General features: G+C 37.6%; 1 protein-coding gene across 1 annotated transcript; it reads right to left on the bottom strand.

Annotated features, from left to right (window-relative positions):
- Positions 1-5,878: 5,878 nt before the first annotated feature.
- Positions 5,879-18,714, bottom strand: LOC140157011 (protein DGCR6-like). The gene is made up of 5 exons (XM_072180067.1): positions 18,613-18,714; positions 10,434-10,564; positions 9,248-9,408; positions 8,771-8,877; positions 5,879-7,809 (listed from the first exon to the last, which is right to left on the bottom strand). Exons 2-5 carry the CDS (start codon positions 10,532-10,534, stop codon positions 7,585-7,587), a joined length of 594 nt encoding a protein of 197 aa, XP_072036168.1. The 5' UTR covers positions 10,535-10,564; positions 18,613-18,714; the 3' UTR covers positions 5,879-7,584.
- Between the last annotated feature and the right edge of the window lie 963 nt (positions 18,715-19,677).

The raw sequence follows: 19,677 nt of genomic DNA, 5'->3' as shown, positions 1-19,677 counted from the left end.
CGGTCACACGCCTATTCTCGGTCAGTTAGTGTATTGAACAACCGCTGACGATCGTTGCTTTAATTTCAGCCGTGTCTTCCGAACGAATCATTTAGCCGTACCGGTGCTGCAGGTTTTGGTGACTTTTTAATATCACGGCAGCACAGTTCACCTCAAATAATAGATTTTGAGATTGTATGGTGACCTGAAATATCGGCATTAAAAAAAATAATGACGTCATTTAAGAGGTGATATTGTAATATAATCAGTGATGCGAAATTGTACATGCATTTTAAAGCTGTAATTTTAACAAGTTGATCCATCTGCATCGTAAATAACACCATAGCAAATGATTGGTGTTGTGTTTATGTAAATTCCCATAGAAACAGGGTGTCCGAGAATAGGCATACGAATTCCGTTGGCATTCCTATTCTCGGTCAGTGTTCCCTAGTATGAGCTATGTTGACATCGTTGTTGTCATGTGTCCTACAAATGATCATGCATGAGCACATGAGAAGTGATGCATTTTGCTCTGCAGGCTTAAATTAGGCCTATAGCCATTTGTCGAATACAAATGAGCGAGTAGAAATTATTTGTGACCGCCCGCCCCTCCCCTCCTCTACCCCTTCCCCCACCCCTACCCTGTCGTAGGCCTATTTTCGAACTTTTTCGGTCGGAAAAATTGGGTCAACAATGTCACATTTCTGTCGGCAAAAATGGTTCCTGCCCTGGACCGAGAAAGGCGCTATAACTGAGTTGCGCAGATAACATACACCATCTCCTCGGGCCTACACGTGCTATTAGCGCAATTTTGTCATCACTTTATATACATGTTAGCACAAATAGCACCGCTATTTTCATGGGTGTGCTATTTGTGCAATTGACAGTGTTATTTATTGAGGACTTAGAAAAAACCCATTAGGGACATTAGTTTAAATGTTAATATTAGCGCAGTTATCATGGTTATGCTATTTTTGAGTTCTCCTATACTTGGAGGGGGTGTTATTAGCGCTGTTGTGCTATTATTTTTATGGTTAGGCCTTATAGCGTGCTATTAGCGCTATAGTGCTATTCTTAAAATGGTTAGGCCTTATAGCGTGCTATTAGTGCTATTGTGCTCTGGAAATTGTTTTGGCCTTAGGGGGCATATAATGCGTTATTATCGCAATAATGATATTTTTTAATTCTAGTACACTTGGAGGGGTGCTATTAGCGCTATTGTGCTATTCTTCAAGGGGGCACAACACTAAATGGTGTAACCTTGTATAGTTCCGGTTAAAACTAGCGCCTGAGCAAAATGTATCAGCCTCTCGTGGGTACTAAATTCAAGTGAATCGTGCTTGTTTTTGCTTAGTGACAGGCTGTCGGAATAATATCAAGGCCGGAACTGGTAAGGAGGCGAAATTGTCGGCTGAAATTCGTGAGCGCGCTGTCCAGGTGCCCGTAGCGCAAACATTTTGACTTTCATCGCTTGGAGGGGCGCAGAATCGATGCTAAATTGGTCAATTTGGCGCCCCCTAAGGGTTGCACTCGTGGCATATTGCCCCCCTGCCCCCCCCCTGTAGTTACGCCACTGATCGATCTACAGTGGTATTGATACCAAAATGAATTCATTTTCATCAGTAAAACGTGAGTATTGGTGATTTGTATGTCTCCTACCCCTTGATATTGTTATTATTTTATGTTGCTACACATGGAAATTGACCCTTTTTTCACATTTTATGTCTATCTACCTGACAACTAATGGTTTAATTGCTTTTAAAATAATACTAGAAAGTTAGAACTATCAATTAGCTATACATATTGTTACCAAAATGAATTCATTTTCATCAGTAAGACTTGTGTTTTGGTGATTTGTATGTCCCCTTACCCCTTAATATCGTCATATTTTACGCTTTACACTTGAAAAATGGATATTTTTTACCTTTTAAGTCTATACAGCTAACAACTAATGGTCATTTTGCTTTAAAAGATTACAAGACCCAAATAGCTATGTATTGATGCCAAAATGAATAAATTATAATGAATAAACATCGAGTTATGTTGGATTGTATGTCCCTACCCCTTAATATTGTCATATTTTTTTTTCACTGTTACACATTGGAAAATTAACATTTTGCACACTTTATGTAGACCTGATGGTTTTTCTGTTAAAAATAATACTGGAAAGTTAAAACAATCAATTAGCTACATGTTGATACCAAAATGAATTCATTATTATGAGTAAAGGTTGAGTTATGGTGGTTTTATTTCCCTAACCCTTAATAATACCATATTTGACATGGTTATACATGAAAAATTAACCTTTTCTCACATTTTATGTTTATCTACCTGACAAATAATGTTTGCTTTGCTTTAAAATAATACTAAAACATTTGAACAATCAATTAGCTACATATTGATTCCAAAATGAATTCATTATCATGAGTTGAAGTTGAGTTATGATGGTTTATATTTCCCCTACCCCTTAATATTGTTACACACGCTGCTACATGTCGAAAAGTAACTATTTTTTACATTTTCAGTCAATTTTCCTGACAAGCAGTGGTTGATCTCACCCCGCACATATAAATATTCAAAATATTACATGAATGGTAACTTACCAAACAAATTTTGTTAATGGAACTTATATAGTTCAGCTGAGTGACATATTAAGACGCGTACAACACCCCAACCCCGAACCCTATACACACCCCCCACCCACCCCCACATACACACCCCCACCTACCCCAAACTTACACAAAACAAACCAACATGCACGCAAACATGCACTTATATAACTATTTGAACCCAGAACATCAATGTTTGCCTAGATATGCTTGATATTAAAAACAAAATTAAAAAATGGAGCTTAATTAATTTTGAAAATAGAAATTGGCACAATAGTAAAATTTGAAGCCAGTGCCACAAAAATACCAATCCTACGCATTGTTGTGAAAAATCTGATTTTCCACTAGTGTATGGACTGGCCACTTCCAATCATGATCTAATGAAACCTAGATTTGCTTTCAAATAATACTAGAAAGATGTTTTAAACACATCCCCGTATATTCCTCGATCTCCCGTATGAATTTGGCGACATTTGGATCGAAACTGACGGAGCTTTTGCGTGGACACACATACACACAACATTCCCCTATTTATAGTAAGATAGGTCGTATTGATTATTCCATAATACATGAATATAAATGCAAACAATTGGAAGTTGTATTGATTGGCCATATGACCGCATGCACTGCATTCACGGCACTTTACAGTTTACACAGTGAGTCAATTGGGGCGAACTTGTCGCGGTATGTAGGCCTACGTGTATTGGGGCGAACTGGTAGTGGTATGTACTGGTGTGGGGCGAAACGTCCTGACACCATAGAGCACGTAGTGCGATGGAATTGAAACTCCGTTCGTCGACGTGAGGCCAGGCGATCGTCACGCTTGCAACATGTGGACGTAGATGGCAGCAGCATTTTTCTTTAATTAGCATATTCGTGACGTCATGTTAAAGTAAGTCTCCACAGCACTACGCATATTTTTTTACGTAACTTTTAGTACTATCGTGGTGGCAGCAGCATTTTTCTTTACTTTTCCAAAATGGCCCCGCCCGGGAGACGCCATTGGACGCCATGTTAGTGCAGGGTAATACACAGGGAAAGCCGACGCTGTCGCCACCTTTTTGTATTGCGCTAGCATATGAGTTGCAACGGCCTGTCTCGAGTCGGACTTTTTGTACTGTCAGTATCAAAAGTCCAGAATCATGCAAATGCTTTATTTTGTCTAAAATACACGGCTTTCGACCGAACCACTAGCAGGCTATGTTAGCACATCTATGCCAATTACAAAGGTACCAAAATCTGAATTTTGATGATTTTTACGATCGTCCGGATGAGCAAATCACTGAATGGGCCTTTAAAAGGGGGGGCAAAGATTTTAGTTTTCGGCAGACCTACAAGGGGGAAGGAGAAAAGATTTCAGTTTTGGCAGGAGGGGGAGATTTTTGACAGGCCAAAGCCAGGGGGAGTGTTGTTTGGCAGATAGGCCTATTTGGGCATCGTTTTGACAAAAAGATGTAATCATGGACGTATCATCAACAAGAACTAAAAAAGATGCCATAGGCCTATAATGGCTGTATGAGGCTTTATAAGCTTTTATAGGCCTACTATTCGGCGCTGTGCAATAATTATGTGTAGTCCTACTACTAGGCCTACCCCCAGGGTGGTGAATTCTCAAAATGGTCTGACAAAAATTGCTTCCCCCCCCCCCCTCTTTGCTGTGCCAAAAATCTTTGCCCCCCCAATTTGATGTGTCAAATAACATTTGCCACCCCCTCCTTTTCATGTGCCAAAAAATATTTGGCCCCTCCCCCCTATAATTCAGCACCCCTAGGGTACACATAATTATTGCACCACCCCTAATTCCATGAGATAAGCCAAGTAAAAAAAATAACATGTATATCATCCAGACTTTTACAAAAATCTGTGAGGGAGGTCCTTTATTTGTTGTTATGTTATTTTTTTACCATTCATTTCTGTGTAAAATTGCAATTAGGCCTACAAAGTGTTTGTCAAAACATCATAAAATCAGGAGGCTCCCTAATATTTTTGTTATTTCCCCAAAGCCCTACCCCTAGCTTGAAGAAAGTGTTTGCAGTGTGTTTATAAATGATAACAATGTCAGAAACAAAGTAAGGAAGCAAATAGGAAAAATAATAAAAATAGGAAAATTTTCAAAAATCGGTGAGGGCAGGGACGATATACGTGTTATTTATATTACTTGGCCTAATTAATGGAAACATGTCAGAAAACGTTCAAATATGCACAATTTTCTGCTCGCTGCGTTCGCATCACATGATTGGTTAATTTCAGGTTTAAAATTGGGGTTCCCAAAAATCATGTTGAAAGGGGTGGGGGCAAAGATTTTTTTTGCCATTTCGAACGGTAGTCCGAGGTCGCTTAGACTCATTTTATTCCGTCCATCTGTCATTCCATCCGTCCGAGTGAAATATCTCGCAACTGGTAAGGCTAGTAGACGCAAATTGGTGGAGCGGAGCAATTGGCGGTCTTCCAGTTTTCATCGCAAATTATGGTAATTAAGGGTGTTTTCATAAGGGGCTGTGCAATAATGTGTACCCCCAGGCTGGTGAATCCTCAAAGTAGTCTACCAAAATTGCTCCCCCCCTGGCCGTGCAAAAATCTTTTTCCCCCCCCCTTTTGATATGCCAAAAATCTTTGTCCCCCTATTTGATGTGCCAAAAGTCTTTGTTCCCCCCCTTACACTAAGATTTTGGGGACCCAAATTTAAAACCTTCGTCTTATCATATAATGTGAGTGCAGCGAGCAGGAAATTTGACATATTTGAACGTGTTTCTAATGTTTGCCCCCCCCTCAATTTGAAAATTTAGAAAATCCCACAGGAAAACTGCTGAAAATGGCTTGTGCACCCAATTAGGCCTGGTTCCCCCTATCATGTAATCATGGTCGATCCCCCCTCCATAGGATGACTCATGTTATCAGGGACCGCCTTTAAGGGTAGACAAGGTATTATTGGTCAAAGCAACCTAAAAATCAATTTTCATTATCTAGATCAATATATTATTGAAAATTAACACCTTGATGTTTTGCAAAAGTTCATTCTACAAATCGTATACTTTGCAAACTTGCTTAACCTATTGTTGTTAATTAGTTATGTACATTTTACAAAAGTGTTGTTGTTTCAGCCCTCTTTACAATGTAACTCAAGAACCGCAGCACCTATAAAAGTATATCTGTGATATTTTAATTCTACACGCTCGCTATGAATTGAGCAATGCAGTTTTTGCCAAAGCTCACTACCATTCGTAAGATGCTGTGAACTACCAAATCACAACAGTTTAAAATAATTAATAACCTTAAGGATGCACACAGGATCATGTTTGGCAGGCAAGTTTATTTTCACTCTAACTTTTCAAGTAGCAAAAACAAGTATATAAAGGTATACATTTTTAGAATGGAAACTGAAGAAGTTCAAATCTGTGCTGGAACTTAAAAATTACATTACAAGGTCCAAAAACACAAGTTTTGAACCACAAATTTGGTAGACCATAATTGTTACAGTCACATTTCCAATAAATATATTTTGTTAATCCAATAATACCTTGTCTACCCTTAAAGTCTGCTACAAATCAATCACACACAACACAACAAGACCCTTGCCAGTAGCACTCCAGTTTATTAATGATTGTGTACATCCATATCAAACTGATGCACTTGTCGGCTGCTACGTGTGTCTTATTCTACATAAAAGCTAGGAATAAATACCAGACTCATCTCAAGGGGAGGTCACTTCAAATCATGGAAATTTCCATGTTCAAATCAACCCCTAGTCACATAGTTTAGGAATCTTCTTTGTATACCTAAACCATGTGACATGGAGATGCTTTGAAGTGATCTCCACTTGAGATAAGTCTGGTATTTATCCCTAGCTTTTATGTAAAAAAGAAACACATTGTTTGGATATGGATGTGCACATATAAGTAGACTTGAATACATTAACTCCCATCTCAGGAAGATGATTACTTGAATGAGATAACTATTCCCGGCTTGTCAATGCACTGAATACACCATGTGCTATCTTAGTAAGATGGTTCCTGCCAGGTCAAAGTTCAAGTCCATCCGAAGATCAAAACCACTCATTCTGCGATTCAGCAACAGAACTTTCAAGGGAAGAAACAAAAAGATTAATGAAACCCTACCGAAATTATACTTCCATAATACAGGGTTCCTGCACCTTGAAGCCTTTAAAATTCAAGGACTTTCAAGGTCCAAAAGCATGATATTCAAGGACTTACCACAACACAAAAAGCTGCGTATTAACAACAGTGACAGCTCCTCTCCACTCTCCAAATTTTGTCAAAATTATAATTTAGGTAAAATTCCAATTTTCAAGGACCTTGTGCAAATTTCCAGGACTTTCAAGGCCTTGAAAAGGTGATTTCAAATTCAAGGACTTTCAAGGACAGTGGGAACCCTGTAATAAAGCTGACACATGTCTCCAACATCTGCAACCAAACCTGATGTGGGACAAGATATTATACCGCATGTTCTTCTAACATATAAAAGAACCATAATCAATATCTTTGAGCTGCTGCAGCTGGCAGAGATATTATATCATAATTATGTTCTCCAGAACTACAATGTATACAAGAACCATAATCAACATTTTCAAGCTTGTGCAGCAAAGGAAACATAAGCAGGGGCTGAATTCTATTTGCCCACTGGTTAACATGAAATAGCTCCCGGTTAACATTACCGACTTTATCTACATGACTGGGAACTACTTTCAAGTTGAAATTGTTGGCAAAAGAAAAAAATCTGTCTAAATATCTCCTATTTCCATGCCAAAATGCATACACATTCTAGCAGTGCTTTTCAACTCTTGGGTGGTCGCAAATAGGTTCCAGAGTACACAAAATATATTTTAATTGGGCTCTACTTTTTCACAAAAAGTAGAAGCTGGTTCAAACCCTGCTATTTGTCCCCTCAAATTTGCTCCTTCAATAACAAAATTACATTAGTTCATTCATAGAGCTTCATTGATCTTTCAGTCTGTTCCCTCACTTCCCACTGATCACTTTCAAGTCACAGCGTTAGCAGAACCAAAGTCCATGCTACTGAGTTTCAGAATAAACTTCAACACATACATCTGCAGTTTGACTTCCTGCGGGTTGCTGGTGCAGTAGAAACCGTGCACACCTGCTTTTTCTAGCGTTGTTTGTTGCTCCGTGCAACGCTGGTCCAGTTCTAGTAAGATTCGTTCATCCATTTGGTTGATCTCGTATTCGATTCTCTTGTCTAGAGCCTGGTGAGAAAAAACATTAAAGACTTGTCATAAATATAGTTTCAAATTAATTAAAGATCGGATTTTAAAACATTTTGTTCAATGTCATTAAAGGTGGGCGGTCTAATTGTTACACAGGGTGTTTTCAACCTTGCATGCAGAATGCTAAGTGCAAACGCATTTGAAATCAAAGTTTGCCTGGCATATGGCAAAATGATATAAAGATTCACTATTCTGCCTTCCAAACCATGAGTGACACACAAACATGGCAAAGTCTGTACTCTCCCGAGTCTAATCTCGTTGATGCAATCTCACAAACAAAATATTATGTTGTTGATCTTCCATTGAAAAATGGACATTTGTCCAGGCATGTCATCCAGCCAGGGCTGTTAGGTGGGCCTTTGGTTCCTACTCATTTAAAGCCTTGCTACAAGTGCATACAACAGATACTTGACAATGACACTGTGCTAATCCAGTTACCCCCTATGGAAGACATGACCTTAATCATCCACACATGGAGTATAAATTTTAAATAAGGCTACCTGAATGGGTGACAACATTTGAAATCTACATCTCCTGTGTTGAAAATGTTACCGCCCCTGTGCACACGCTGTTGGGCTTTGTTGAAGTTTGGTTTGGGTAGGGTGTGCCTCTTAGAATTTGTAAGTGAACCCATCTATATACCAATTTTTTTAAAGAAATTTGGACCCATCGATTCAGGCAAATTTTTACATTTTCCCCCAAATTTTGGGGAAATATCAAAAATTTTGGCTACAGTGAGGCAAAATTGGGCTATTTTCCAAAAAAAAAATTGAAAAAAAGGACCCATCCATATACGTAGAAAAAGGGGTCATTGATATACCAAAAGGCCGAGTACAACCCATGTTTACAGTACATCCCTGTATGGTCATTTGTACTGAGTACCCCCCGGTCATCACCCAGGCATAGGCCTACCCCAGTTGGGACTTTCTGTGAAACTCACCTCTTTCTCTTTATCATTGGTGTGCTTCACTAGAGGTATGTTGTGAGGTTTACTCTGACAATTCTCTAGTTCTGACCGGTGTTTCCTTTGCTGCTCTTGCTTCATGACTGCACAAAAATAGAAATTAACAACTTCAGTATAAAATGTTATTCCGCTGGACAAAATGAAATGAAATGAAACACAGTGTTTTTCTTTAATATGTCTTTCCTAATTGCATAAATATTGGTCAGGCTGCCCATACCTAATCATATTTTACACATGGAATGGATATGTGTCATGGTAAAAACATATACTAAACAGGATTTGCCGTATTTTGAGTTCATTTGTCAAGACCAGATAAACTGACCTGATGAACCTCTTCAATCAGGATTTGTCCTTTTCAGCAAAAAACACCACTAAACAGGAATTTAGAGCCGTTTTGCAACAATTTGCCAGGGTTCTGGGAAGGGTAAGATAGCTTCTCTGACCTAGACCTACCTTTATGAGTGTTGACAAGCTGCGCCCTCTGTTCCATCAGTTTGCGCTCAGTCATCTGCTGTATTTCATACAGGTGCTTCACAATTTCAAACACCGTACCATCCAGGAGTGAGGAGGCTATGGCGGACAGTGTGCTGTATGGTAAACGCTGCTGGAAACTCCTGCAAAATGAACAGAAAATACTACATTTTTAGTATTGAAAAAGGTTTAAATTAGCACAATTTTCCAAATCTACAATAGTGTGCAAAATCATCCTATTTCTGGGTAAAACATATTGGTACTCATTAAAAGTCACAAATTCTGAAGTTCAGAAAAGACCTGATAAAACAACCTGGGTTTCAAGTCCCAAGCACAATATAGGGTGTCATTCCCACCCCATGTGCATGATTTTTCTTGGGAGGGGAAAATGACCAAACCGTTTGTTTTTGATAAACTATTGGCCTGGTAACTTAATAACTCAAGAACCACAAGACCTATAGCAATATAAATGGGATTATTGACTTTCTTGAATCATTTTCTATTAATGCACTACATGTTGCCCACTCATCTTAATCCAGCTTAATTCTAGCTTATAATCCTCATAACCATCAATACATTGCTCCCCACATGACTTGGGATGGACTGGGGGAAGTATATGCATAATTTGACCATTTTTCAAACCCTGGTATTAGGCCGTCTTAATACATGTATAGTTTGTCTCAAAGTCCTTCCTTCCCAAGTTGAAAACCTAATGCGCATTTTTTTTTTTTTTGCTTTGTGGGATGAGCTTTTTGACCAATATACCACCTTTCATCTCTCAAGGAGGTTTCACTGTGGTCAAGATAAAGAATTTAATTGAGATTTACAATTTAGTTTATCAGATGTAAGACTTTTGTATAGTAGATTTGAAGGAAAAAAAAGAAATTTACTCAAATCCAGTGGGAACAACATGCAAAATGCGGGCAAATTTACTAACATGTGTGGGGCAGGGCATTAATATAACTGGTATCGCATCGCATTTTGCTACACAATCTAACCAGATTGCTATGCAATCACACAAATATATGTCATTGCTATACATAGTTCTTGCTATACACATAAAACTTTGTCACAATTTTGCTATGCAAAATTCTGACACTTAATAAATGCCCTGGCATGGGGGCTTTGAGACAAATTATTACATTACGATGGCTTTATGCAGACTTACGCTGGCACTTCTCTTGCAAGTCGAGTCAATTCACTCAGCATAGCATAGTGAGTCTGTTGTCTGTTACGTCTAACCGATTCTTGGTCGTCAAAATTTGCCATCTAGCCAGCCGATGGATTGGTAATTATAGTCTAAAAATTCCAGTATAAATATAAATATATTAAAAAAATAAATCCTCTTTTTAATGACATTTTTCAGTAGATATCAACAAAAAAAGCTTATTCCCAAAATTTCAGTTGATTCTGATTTTGCGTTAACTTGCGAGTCATACATGATTACACTGCTCCATAGGCCACTGTTGCAATTTTGTTCTGGTACACCAGAACGAAATTCAAATATTTTTGCTAAACAAATTAATCTACAAGAAAATTTTGGTACATAAACATTATGTAGTCAGAGGTTTCCAGTGGTATAATCTCAATTTTTTTAAAGAAAAGTGGGGGGATGAGGATGTGGATTACGAAATGCCCTTTTAAATAATCTACCTGCTCATGATCTTAAAGAGGCGTGGTCCGATTTTTCAATCCGAGGTCTACTATTAAATCAACATGTTTCCCAATTTTGAGTAGTTTTCCAGCGGTTTTGATATATGAGAAGTATGTAAACAATGTCCAATAGGATAGAAAAATGGTCATTTTCACTTGCTTCAAAAAGTTGTTTTGACCTTGTTTTTTACACCATAATTTCCCTCATTTATCGAAGCACTGCACTCCTTCCAATGCATTAAACCTTATTAACCATGATGCAAAATAGAAAGATTCAAGCCAGGTACACCAACATGTGAGCATGTGCATGATTCGCTGTTTTTCAAAAGCGACATATGTAGGCCTATATCTGACACCCTCTGTCGGTCAATGTTCACAAAAATTACACACACAACTTGTGCAGTTGTAAACCACAATGATTCAGTCTGATGATGAGTAACTCATGAGTATAATGCCCTTTGTAAACATAAAATTCTTAGTTTACTGTTTAAGATTTGTACATGTAGTGTGCCACAAGGCACGGTCACTAGACCACTAGATTTCGTACTTTAAATTATAAATGACCTACCAGTGGGCATTGAAAGCCATGTTCGTCTATTTCCAGACCATTGTATTTTGTATTATTGTATACCAAAATTGCTGGGCCTGCAGACGCTAGCAGATTACAGAGGGATTTGGACACATTAACAACTTGGCAGAATACATGGCAAATGGATTTCAATGCTCAAAAATGTTTCGTCATGCGTTTCACACGTGTACGCCAGATCACCTCATATATTTTCTTATACACTTATCAACAAAATTCTTCAAGAAACATCAACACATACTTACTTACAGGTAGACCTCAGCAACAAATTAACTTGGAACTCAGACATATGATAGATAGAATTTCAGCAAAAGCAAACAGATCTCTTGGGTTTTTAAGAAGAAACCTATATTTGTGCCCCAGGGACATTAAGGACATGTGTTATACTTGTCCGTCCCATGGTAGAGTATAATAATTGTTCACCTGTGAGGGACCCCCATACACAAACTCATCATACATGTGGTCGCATGTCATAAGTTGGGTATGCAAAAAGGGTGGAGGGATTACACTTTTCTGAAAATTGTGATACAAATTTGATTGGCTTTCCGTAACCCCATATCCTACAGCAGTGGTTGATACCTCATTTTAAGCCTAATTTTATACTCTTTCAATCTACTGAAGCATATTATACATATTATACATTATTCTTATTCAATGGGTGCGTCTTGTAAAGAATTCACGTAATTTGATTGGTTTTCTGGTGTATAATATCTCACAATAGTTGATTAGTCTACTTAGGCCGCGCGCCGCCACGCAACGTCGGCACGCTTGTTGCTCCTCAATAATCGCGCGATAATGCGTTCACGTAATACACGTGCGAGAATTAAGAACGCAATTCGGTGGCTTAGATGTTCGTGATGGTTTCGTTCATTTAAAACAACGGGGATGTCCTTACAAAAGTAACTTTATTTTTTTCTTTTTTTGGCAGTTTTTTCGTAAAAATTACATTAAAACTGAATAAGAATGAGAATAAAAGATAGGATTTTGTCTTTTGCCTATCCAATATCGTGTCATAATGGATGGACTGGCCAATATTTTTATCGTTACTCAAAATATTGGCCAGCCCATCCATTATGACACGATATTGGATAGGCAAATGACAAAATCCTATCATTTATTCTCTAATTCAGTAAAAAAATCACATCAGTTGAAATGAAAAATGCCAGGGGTGGAGGAGCAGGCGGATGTGGAGCAGGCGGATGCGGGAGTGTGCAATAGGGCCTATGTGAAATTTCACATGTCAGCATGTCATAACTACTGGTTATTTTTTCAAATCTAGTGAGGGTTTGATGTATTGACAGCTTTGAATGTTGAATTTGTACAACTAAAACAATTACTGACTACTTAAGGTGGTACTACACCCCTGATAAATTTTGTGACTAATTTTGCATTTTTCTCAAAAAGTAACTACAAAATTACTACATTTTGTGTACACACTGGTAACAAAAGTTATGTATATTATTGGGGCAAGGAATCCAATATAGGCTACTTCACTGAAATTTCAGTGATTCAAGACAAAGGGGTTCATTATATAAGTTAAAAAATGAGGTACATTCTAGCGGTACCTCTTTTATCATAAATAAAGTATACCGCTTGTCTCGAGTCACTGAAATTCCAGTGTAGTAACTTGATTCCTAATACTCCTATAATTTACATAACTTTTGTTACCAATGTGTTATTATTTTTTGAGAGAATGAGAGAAATAGTCACAAATTCATCAAGGGGTGTAGTACCACCTTAAATAGTTATAATGTTCCATTTTTAAATTTTTTTAATGAAATCCTAGTTGAATTTCAGTATTTGTAGCAACATGCTAATGTACATTTCTCTTCTTGATATTCATTTCCTTTAAAATAATAGAATAACCGTCTTGCTAATTACTCGTAAAAAGGTCATTGACCTTCACAATGTAATTAACATACGTGCAATTATTTTAAATAGTTCATTTGAAGCATTAATGTATTGAGACCATATCCTCCAAATCTGATGACATTCTTGCATAAAATAAAAATTTTACAGTCATTTTTGTAATTGAGGTCCGATTTGAGAAAAACGCATTTGAAAATTGAGATTTACATAGACACCTGTGTATTAATTAATTGGTAATTAAAGGGGGTAACCCTATTGGTTTTGGATATGGATTGTCTTTAAAATTACATAATAATATCAAATATCTCCCCTTTATGCTGCTTTGTGAAAAACGAGAGCATTTTCAGCGTAAATGTGAATAAATAGCCAAATTTGCAATCCAATACCTTGTATACGTGAATTGCATTCTGGGTAGGCATGCAACAACAACAATTCCCGTTCGTATGACGAATGCTGACATGCTGCAATGCCCGGCCCGTATTGAACGGAAAATATTTGGTTTTTGTTTTTTTTTTTTTACCGTTTCAGAAAAAAAAGAAACAAAATATAATTCCCCTTGCAATATGTACATTTAAAATAAATAAAAAAAAAGTTTGGGTTAAAAATAGAGAGGAAAAAACCTTCCGATACCGGGTTTTGAACCGGGTACCTCTAGGGTAAAAGAACGGCGCGCTAGCCAATTGAGCTATTTCACCAACTGAAAAAATCAAGGAATTGTTTTAATTATATACGGCGAACCGTCTCCTCAGCACTTAGCGTAGTCTCGAGCCAGACTGTATGTGGCTATCGACGAGGATCGACGAGTGTCAGACCGACGCAAACTGGCTGTGTAGGAGACTACACTTAGCGTGGTTCGCTTTTTTCTCTCTTCCCATGATCCGAAGTAATTTTTATTGTTTACAAACTGGTATACCTGTAAAACCGCTGTGATTCATGATTTCTCCGAAATACATCGACTTGGAGCGTCAAATTTCAGGATAGTAATGAGAAAAATAGTATCTATTATGTGATACCAAAACCTCATCAACAATGAAAAAAATCGGGGATGATGCTGTCGATCGGGTTACGGACCTTTAAGCATTATCTCAAAAATTAAGCATGTGATAAGGTTAAAAATGGTGTTAATTATTAGATGTTGTCAATATATACAACATATCCAAAAATACATTTTTTGTCATTTTTGACCATGTAATGGAAATTGTACCCAACTTATGACATGCAACCATGTATAATTGAAGCAAAACCGGTAACCACGAGAGGAGGTCAAGCGTCACAGGAATGAAGAAACAGCTAGTTTGGGAGAACCTCAACGAAAGAAGGAAAGCCACAAGATTGACAATTTTCCACCAGGCAATCACGGGTCACCTCGCAATCCACAGTGCAAACGAAAAGGCTCTGCGTCCGGTCAAACGGAACCTCAGGCATACATCAACATCAGCAAACAACTTTACTCCACTTGCCACCAATAAAGTCGGTTTTAAGTTAGTCTTTGTCAAAGACCTTGCGATCCTAGAAGGAGCGGCGAAGCTGCGAGCTGAAGCGCCGTAAGCGTGACAGAGCGGCGGCTTGCGACAGCGAAAGCGCAAAGCAGCGAGTATAGGTGGCGCTCCCACTACGGTGGTCCAGGCAGAGCCTTGTTGAAAGGCTAGTTTTAAGTACAGCTTTATTCCAAGAACTCTGGCCGTTGATTGGAACTCTTTACCCCCGGTCTTTACCCAGCATTCCCGCAACTGGCTTTATAACCACAATCCCGGACAAAGAAAATTTCAAAGAGAGGCAGTGCATAGTCCGAATAATCAGTCCCAGAACAAATTATTAATTTCTGACATGATCGTGTTCTGGGTCTGAACTGTTTCCATATGAAATCTTGATGGCAAATTGGACAAAAGAAGCACATGGTTCTACTTGACAGCTTTTTAATCCCTATTCATGTTACGTGAATCACGCTATTGTGGACCATCTTTCTGATACTTGTGTGTTTGGACAAGCGGAGCGGTCTTTTGTCTACCTCTCTGTTTGTAAACAGACGAGGATGTCGAAATTGACATCCTCTCCGAATAGGAAAGTCAGCGTAATAGTACGGCACTAGGCAGTGCAGTGAGTGAAACTGAAAGAATACTTTCAAATCAACAACATATATCAGCAAGAAAGTAACAAGTAAACCACATGCGCACAGTATCCTGTCCGGTTGACTCCTTTGAAATAAAAGCCTTATAATAAGGGGTGTTGGACAGTAATTATGTATTCATATTTCATGATTACAGATACAGATATTCACAAAAAGAAGCAGCTTGTGATTGTCTTCTGAATTCTGCACCCTTTCATGCTTTTTGTACGGCGCACAGTGGGCCAGAATCGCCTCAAAGTGTGCCAAAATTATAAACGGACAATCAAACGCATACAAACACGGTAAAATGACTATATTAGGGGTTTTCGAGGCTGCAGAATTCAATGGAAGCATTTTTAGAAATGTATGACGTCATAAAAATGCTGAACGGTGATTGGTCGATTATTTTTACAACAGTATTTCAAATGATACATGTTAAAATTTTAATTGAAAAAGCAAAATAGGAGTTCCAAGGGGAGCAAAATTCAGTGATGTCATTTTGGAAAGCGTATGACATCATTAATATGCTGATATATGATTGGTCAATTATTCCTCCCGCAATAATTCAAATGCCTGTGTAAGAAGTATTATAAAAACTTTCAAATCGGGGGTTTTAAGGACTGCGGAATCCAATAGAGCCATTTTCCAAGGCATATGACGTCATTAAAATAACGAGCCGTGATTGGTTAATTACTCTTACAACAGTGATTCAAATGTCCGATTGGAAAAGTATTATCAAATAGCATATTCAAGGTTATACGGATTGCAAAATTCACTGACGGCATTTTCTAATACGTATGACATCAATAAAATGCAGACATTGTAATTGTTTAATATAAGCAAACAAACAACCAACCAGACTAAATGTTGGGGGTGGGCCCGGGGGTGGGGGAAAAATTGTAGGTGATTCTTCCTGCCGGACTCCACACAATAATACTGGGCGTTTTCGTCTATGGTGAAAACCCACCCATCGCTTTACCACAATTGGCAAAAAAGCACCCCAAAAGGCAAGCACATAATGCGTATACCATGTCAATGGAAGATCCCCACCCGGATGTTACAACTTCAACGTCATCACAAACGACACTAAATAATTTGATTCAAATTGCAATTCTCCATTACAGACACGTGATTTGGTCGTTCGCTATATAGGCGAATGTGAATTAGATTTTTCAAGTAGGCCTAGACGTAATACCAAATCTAGATGTCACGTTTAAAATTGCCAGATCATGGGGTTCTTGTGTCTTGAGTTTCTTTCATAAATTCTATAATTTATATGGATGTTCAAAGCAGAATAGAATGTGCATGTAATATATGAATGTACGTTTCAATCAAAAGGCTAATGAGGTTAGAATAGGCCTACTCTAATCCCCTGATATTCATAATTTTAAAAACAATTATTTTTCCGACCAAAACGACCACAACTTTATCACATGTCCTTAATTTCAGCACAGAGCTTAGGGTTTTTCATATGAACTGTGAAACTGAGCTACTTTCATGAAATTGTTTTATGATCTATACCATTATCATGATTAAAACTAATCCAAATGTATAGTTAGCATATGCCTTGTGATGCTGCCTATATCAGGCTCTTTTTCTTCTAAAAGATCATGTGCCTTCCTTTTCTTTGAACGATCGACAGTGCCTCCCACATATTCGATGGACGTCTCGGCCCTCCTAGGAGGTGCTGGTGCTGATGAAGTTCCTTCAGAATGAGAAGTGCTATGAACCTCTGCAGCTGAAAGTTCAGCTGCTGCATTGGAGTTCTTCATCAAATGTCAGTTTCCGGTTAAGCCAGTCTTTATTTTGAGTGTGAAATGATCCACATAGTGTCTACAGTTATTCCATCGTTCACGTAAACGATAAATAATGCTTTTTACTGTCTTTTAATACCTAAATGTTAAGCTATGTTATCTGGAAGTTCAATTCTATGATGAATGTGCAAAGCATCCATACAAACATGGTATGATAAATTTATATCTGAAAGTGAGCCTGCTGCATAAGCAGCATAAAAAAGTTTTGATAAAGATTCCATGATTTTGTTTTATCTCGATCAATGATGTTTTAAAATATTGAGACCTTATGCTATTTCTTAGAGCAGAGTTGTAGTGAAAACCGTAAAATCCCCAGGGTATTTAAGCAATATGAGGGCGCTATGCACATGACATGATAAACCCGTACGCCGTACTGATCCATCAAAATCAGCTGAAATGTGAGCAAATAGGATACATTGTATGGGCCCTGGAATGCAGGCTGGCAAATATTTGCAAAAACCATTGCCATCAACATAGTTCTAAGACTTGTCTACAAATGATAACATTATTTTTTGAACAGGAATCGACAGGAATCCAAACTAAATTTCTATTTTTTCCAAAATGCATATTTTTACCGTATTTCACCAAATTAGCCCCCTCATTACTCCTGATTAATACAATTATTTATATTTTGGCTTGAATGATCTGGTTTGACTACTATTAGGTATGACATATGTGACTCCTCGCCACAACTGAGCCCGGATGTCGCCAGTGCCACTATTGAGATATGCTCCATCGAACTTAACAATAAACAATAGGAAAGAAAGGATTTATTGACTGTTTTATTGATTTTTCACTACTTAAATGTCAAGTACTATAGACATGATATACATCATTTTAAGGAATATTTTGGTTGAATATCTCAAAAATGATGATTGGCGACATCCGGGCTCAGTTGTGGCGAGGAGTCACATATGCACAATGGTAAGACAACAGTTTCTCATTTACTAACGTTACATTAGTTGCTTTCACACTTTTACCATTTTAAGAGAAAATATAACACTTTTGGGGCAAATTCATGACTAAACGACACTTATGAAATCCATCGAAACATAAATTATGGGCCAAATAATATACTTCAGAATGTTTTCTTTCTCAAACAACTGAAAAAGTTTGGAAATTCCACATTCACCAAATTTTAATTTTGGCACACTTTGATTCCGCCCTGGCCTGGCCCGGCACTGTGCGGCGGCGCGAAATTTAATGTAAGTTTGCTACCCTTTAACGGGCCATACGGTTACCGATTTTGGATATAATGGTATAATAAATGTTTTTACATGGAATGCAAAACTTAAAATTAATATACTTTCCCGCTTACCTGTTAAAAAACAAACCAAAATTATAATATCAACTCGTAGAAATCGTAGACTTTGTTATGAATTATTGTGACCTTCACCCCTTTGACCTCCTGACCGCAAGCTAATTTATTCAAGATCGCGACGAGTAGTTTCAAGAGTCCCAAATTTTTGAACAATGCAAACCACTAAAAATTGAATTTAAAAGTGATCAAAAAGTTTTGAAGTACTATACACATGATCATAATCATAAAATGATAATTTACTTTCATATTTTATGATTATTAAGCAAAAAAATTAGAAATTATATGTATAAAGGAAGTATTGAAACTGTTTAAAGTCGCATTCATTTGACCAATCAGAAGACAGAATTCTGTCCCTTTAAATTGCGGTGGCTTTTTTAAATTTCATTTCTTATCTGAACAGCTGAGAGGTAAGACGTGTGTTGCAATGGACGATAAAGTGTTGTTCAAAAGCCACACTTTTGTACTTTCTTAACTAATTTAGGATTATATTTCTGTTTTTGTGAATACATTTAGATGTTTGGATACTTATTATTTACATTATTCGAGGAAATCGTTTGAATAAAAGTGATATTCGGGGTTTAAATTTTGCATCGCGGTGACAACAAAAGCGATGCATGGGCGTCAATTGCAATCGATCGATTTTGCATTTTGCAATCAAGTTTGGAGTGGTTTCCGCTTTTGTAATTTACTCTCGTTATGATGGGATTAAGTTCCATCAAGTGCAGCAACGGTTTACCGTTATATCCGGCAATTTATTTGAGGAACATGGAAATACTGGCTGCTTCGAAATGGATACCGACTTTGCTTTTTTAAATAAGGACAAATTTTGACTTTCGTAACTTTTGCATTAAGTCAACATAGGTTTAGTATTGTAAGGAGGGCAGGGCTTCGGTAAATGAGGGAAATTATGGCCTGGATCATTGGATGGGGTAAAAAACTTTTTTTAAACAAGTGTAAATTGCAGAACTTTTTTCTAGGGAAGTTTTTAAATAAAAATTTTATAAGCAAGAAATGTACCTTTGCTTTGGTTGGCTTTATCAATTTTTAGGTATCACTTCTGTC

Source organism: Amphiura filiformis, chromosome 7 (assembly GCF_039555335.1).
Source record: "Amphiura filiformis chromosome 7, Afil_fr2py, whole genome shotgun sequence".
Lineage (NCBI taxonomy): Eukaryota > Metazoa > Echinodermata > Ophiuroidea > Amphilepidida > Amphiuridae > Amphiura > Amphiura filiformis.
Note: the sequence above shows the minus strand (reverse complement) of the source record. Positions and strands in the feature narration are given on the sequence as shown.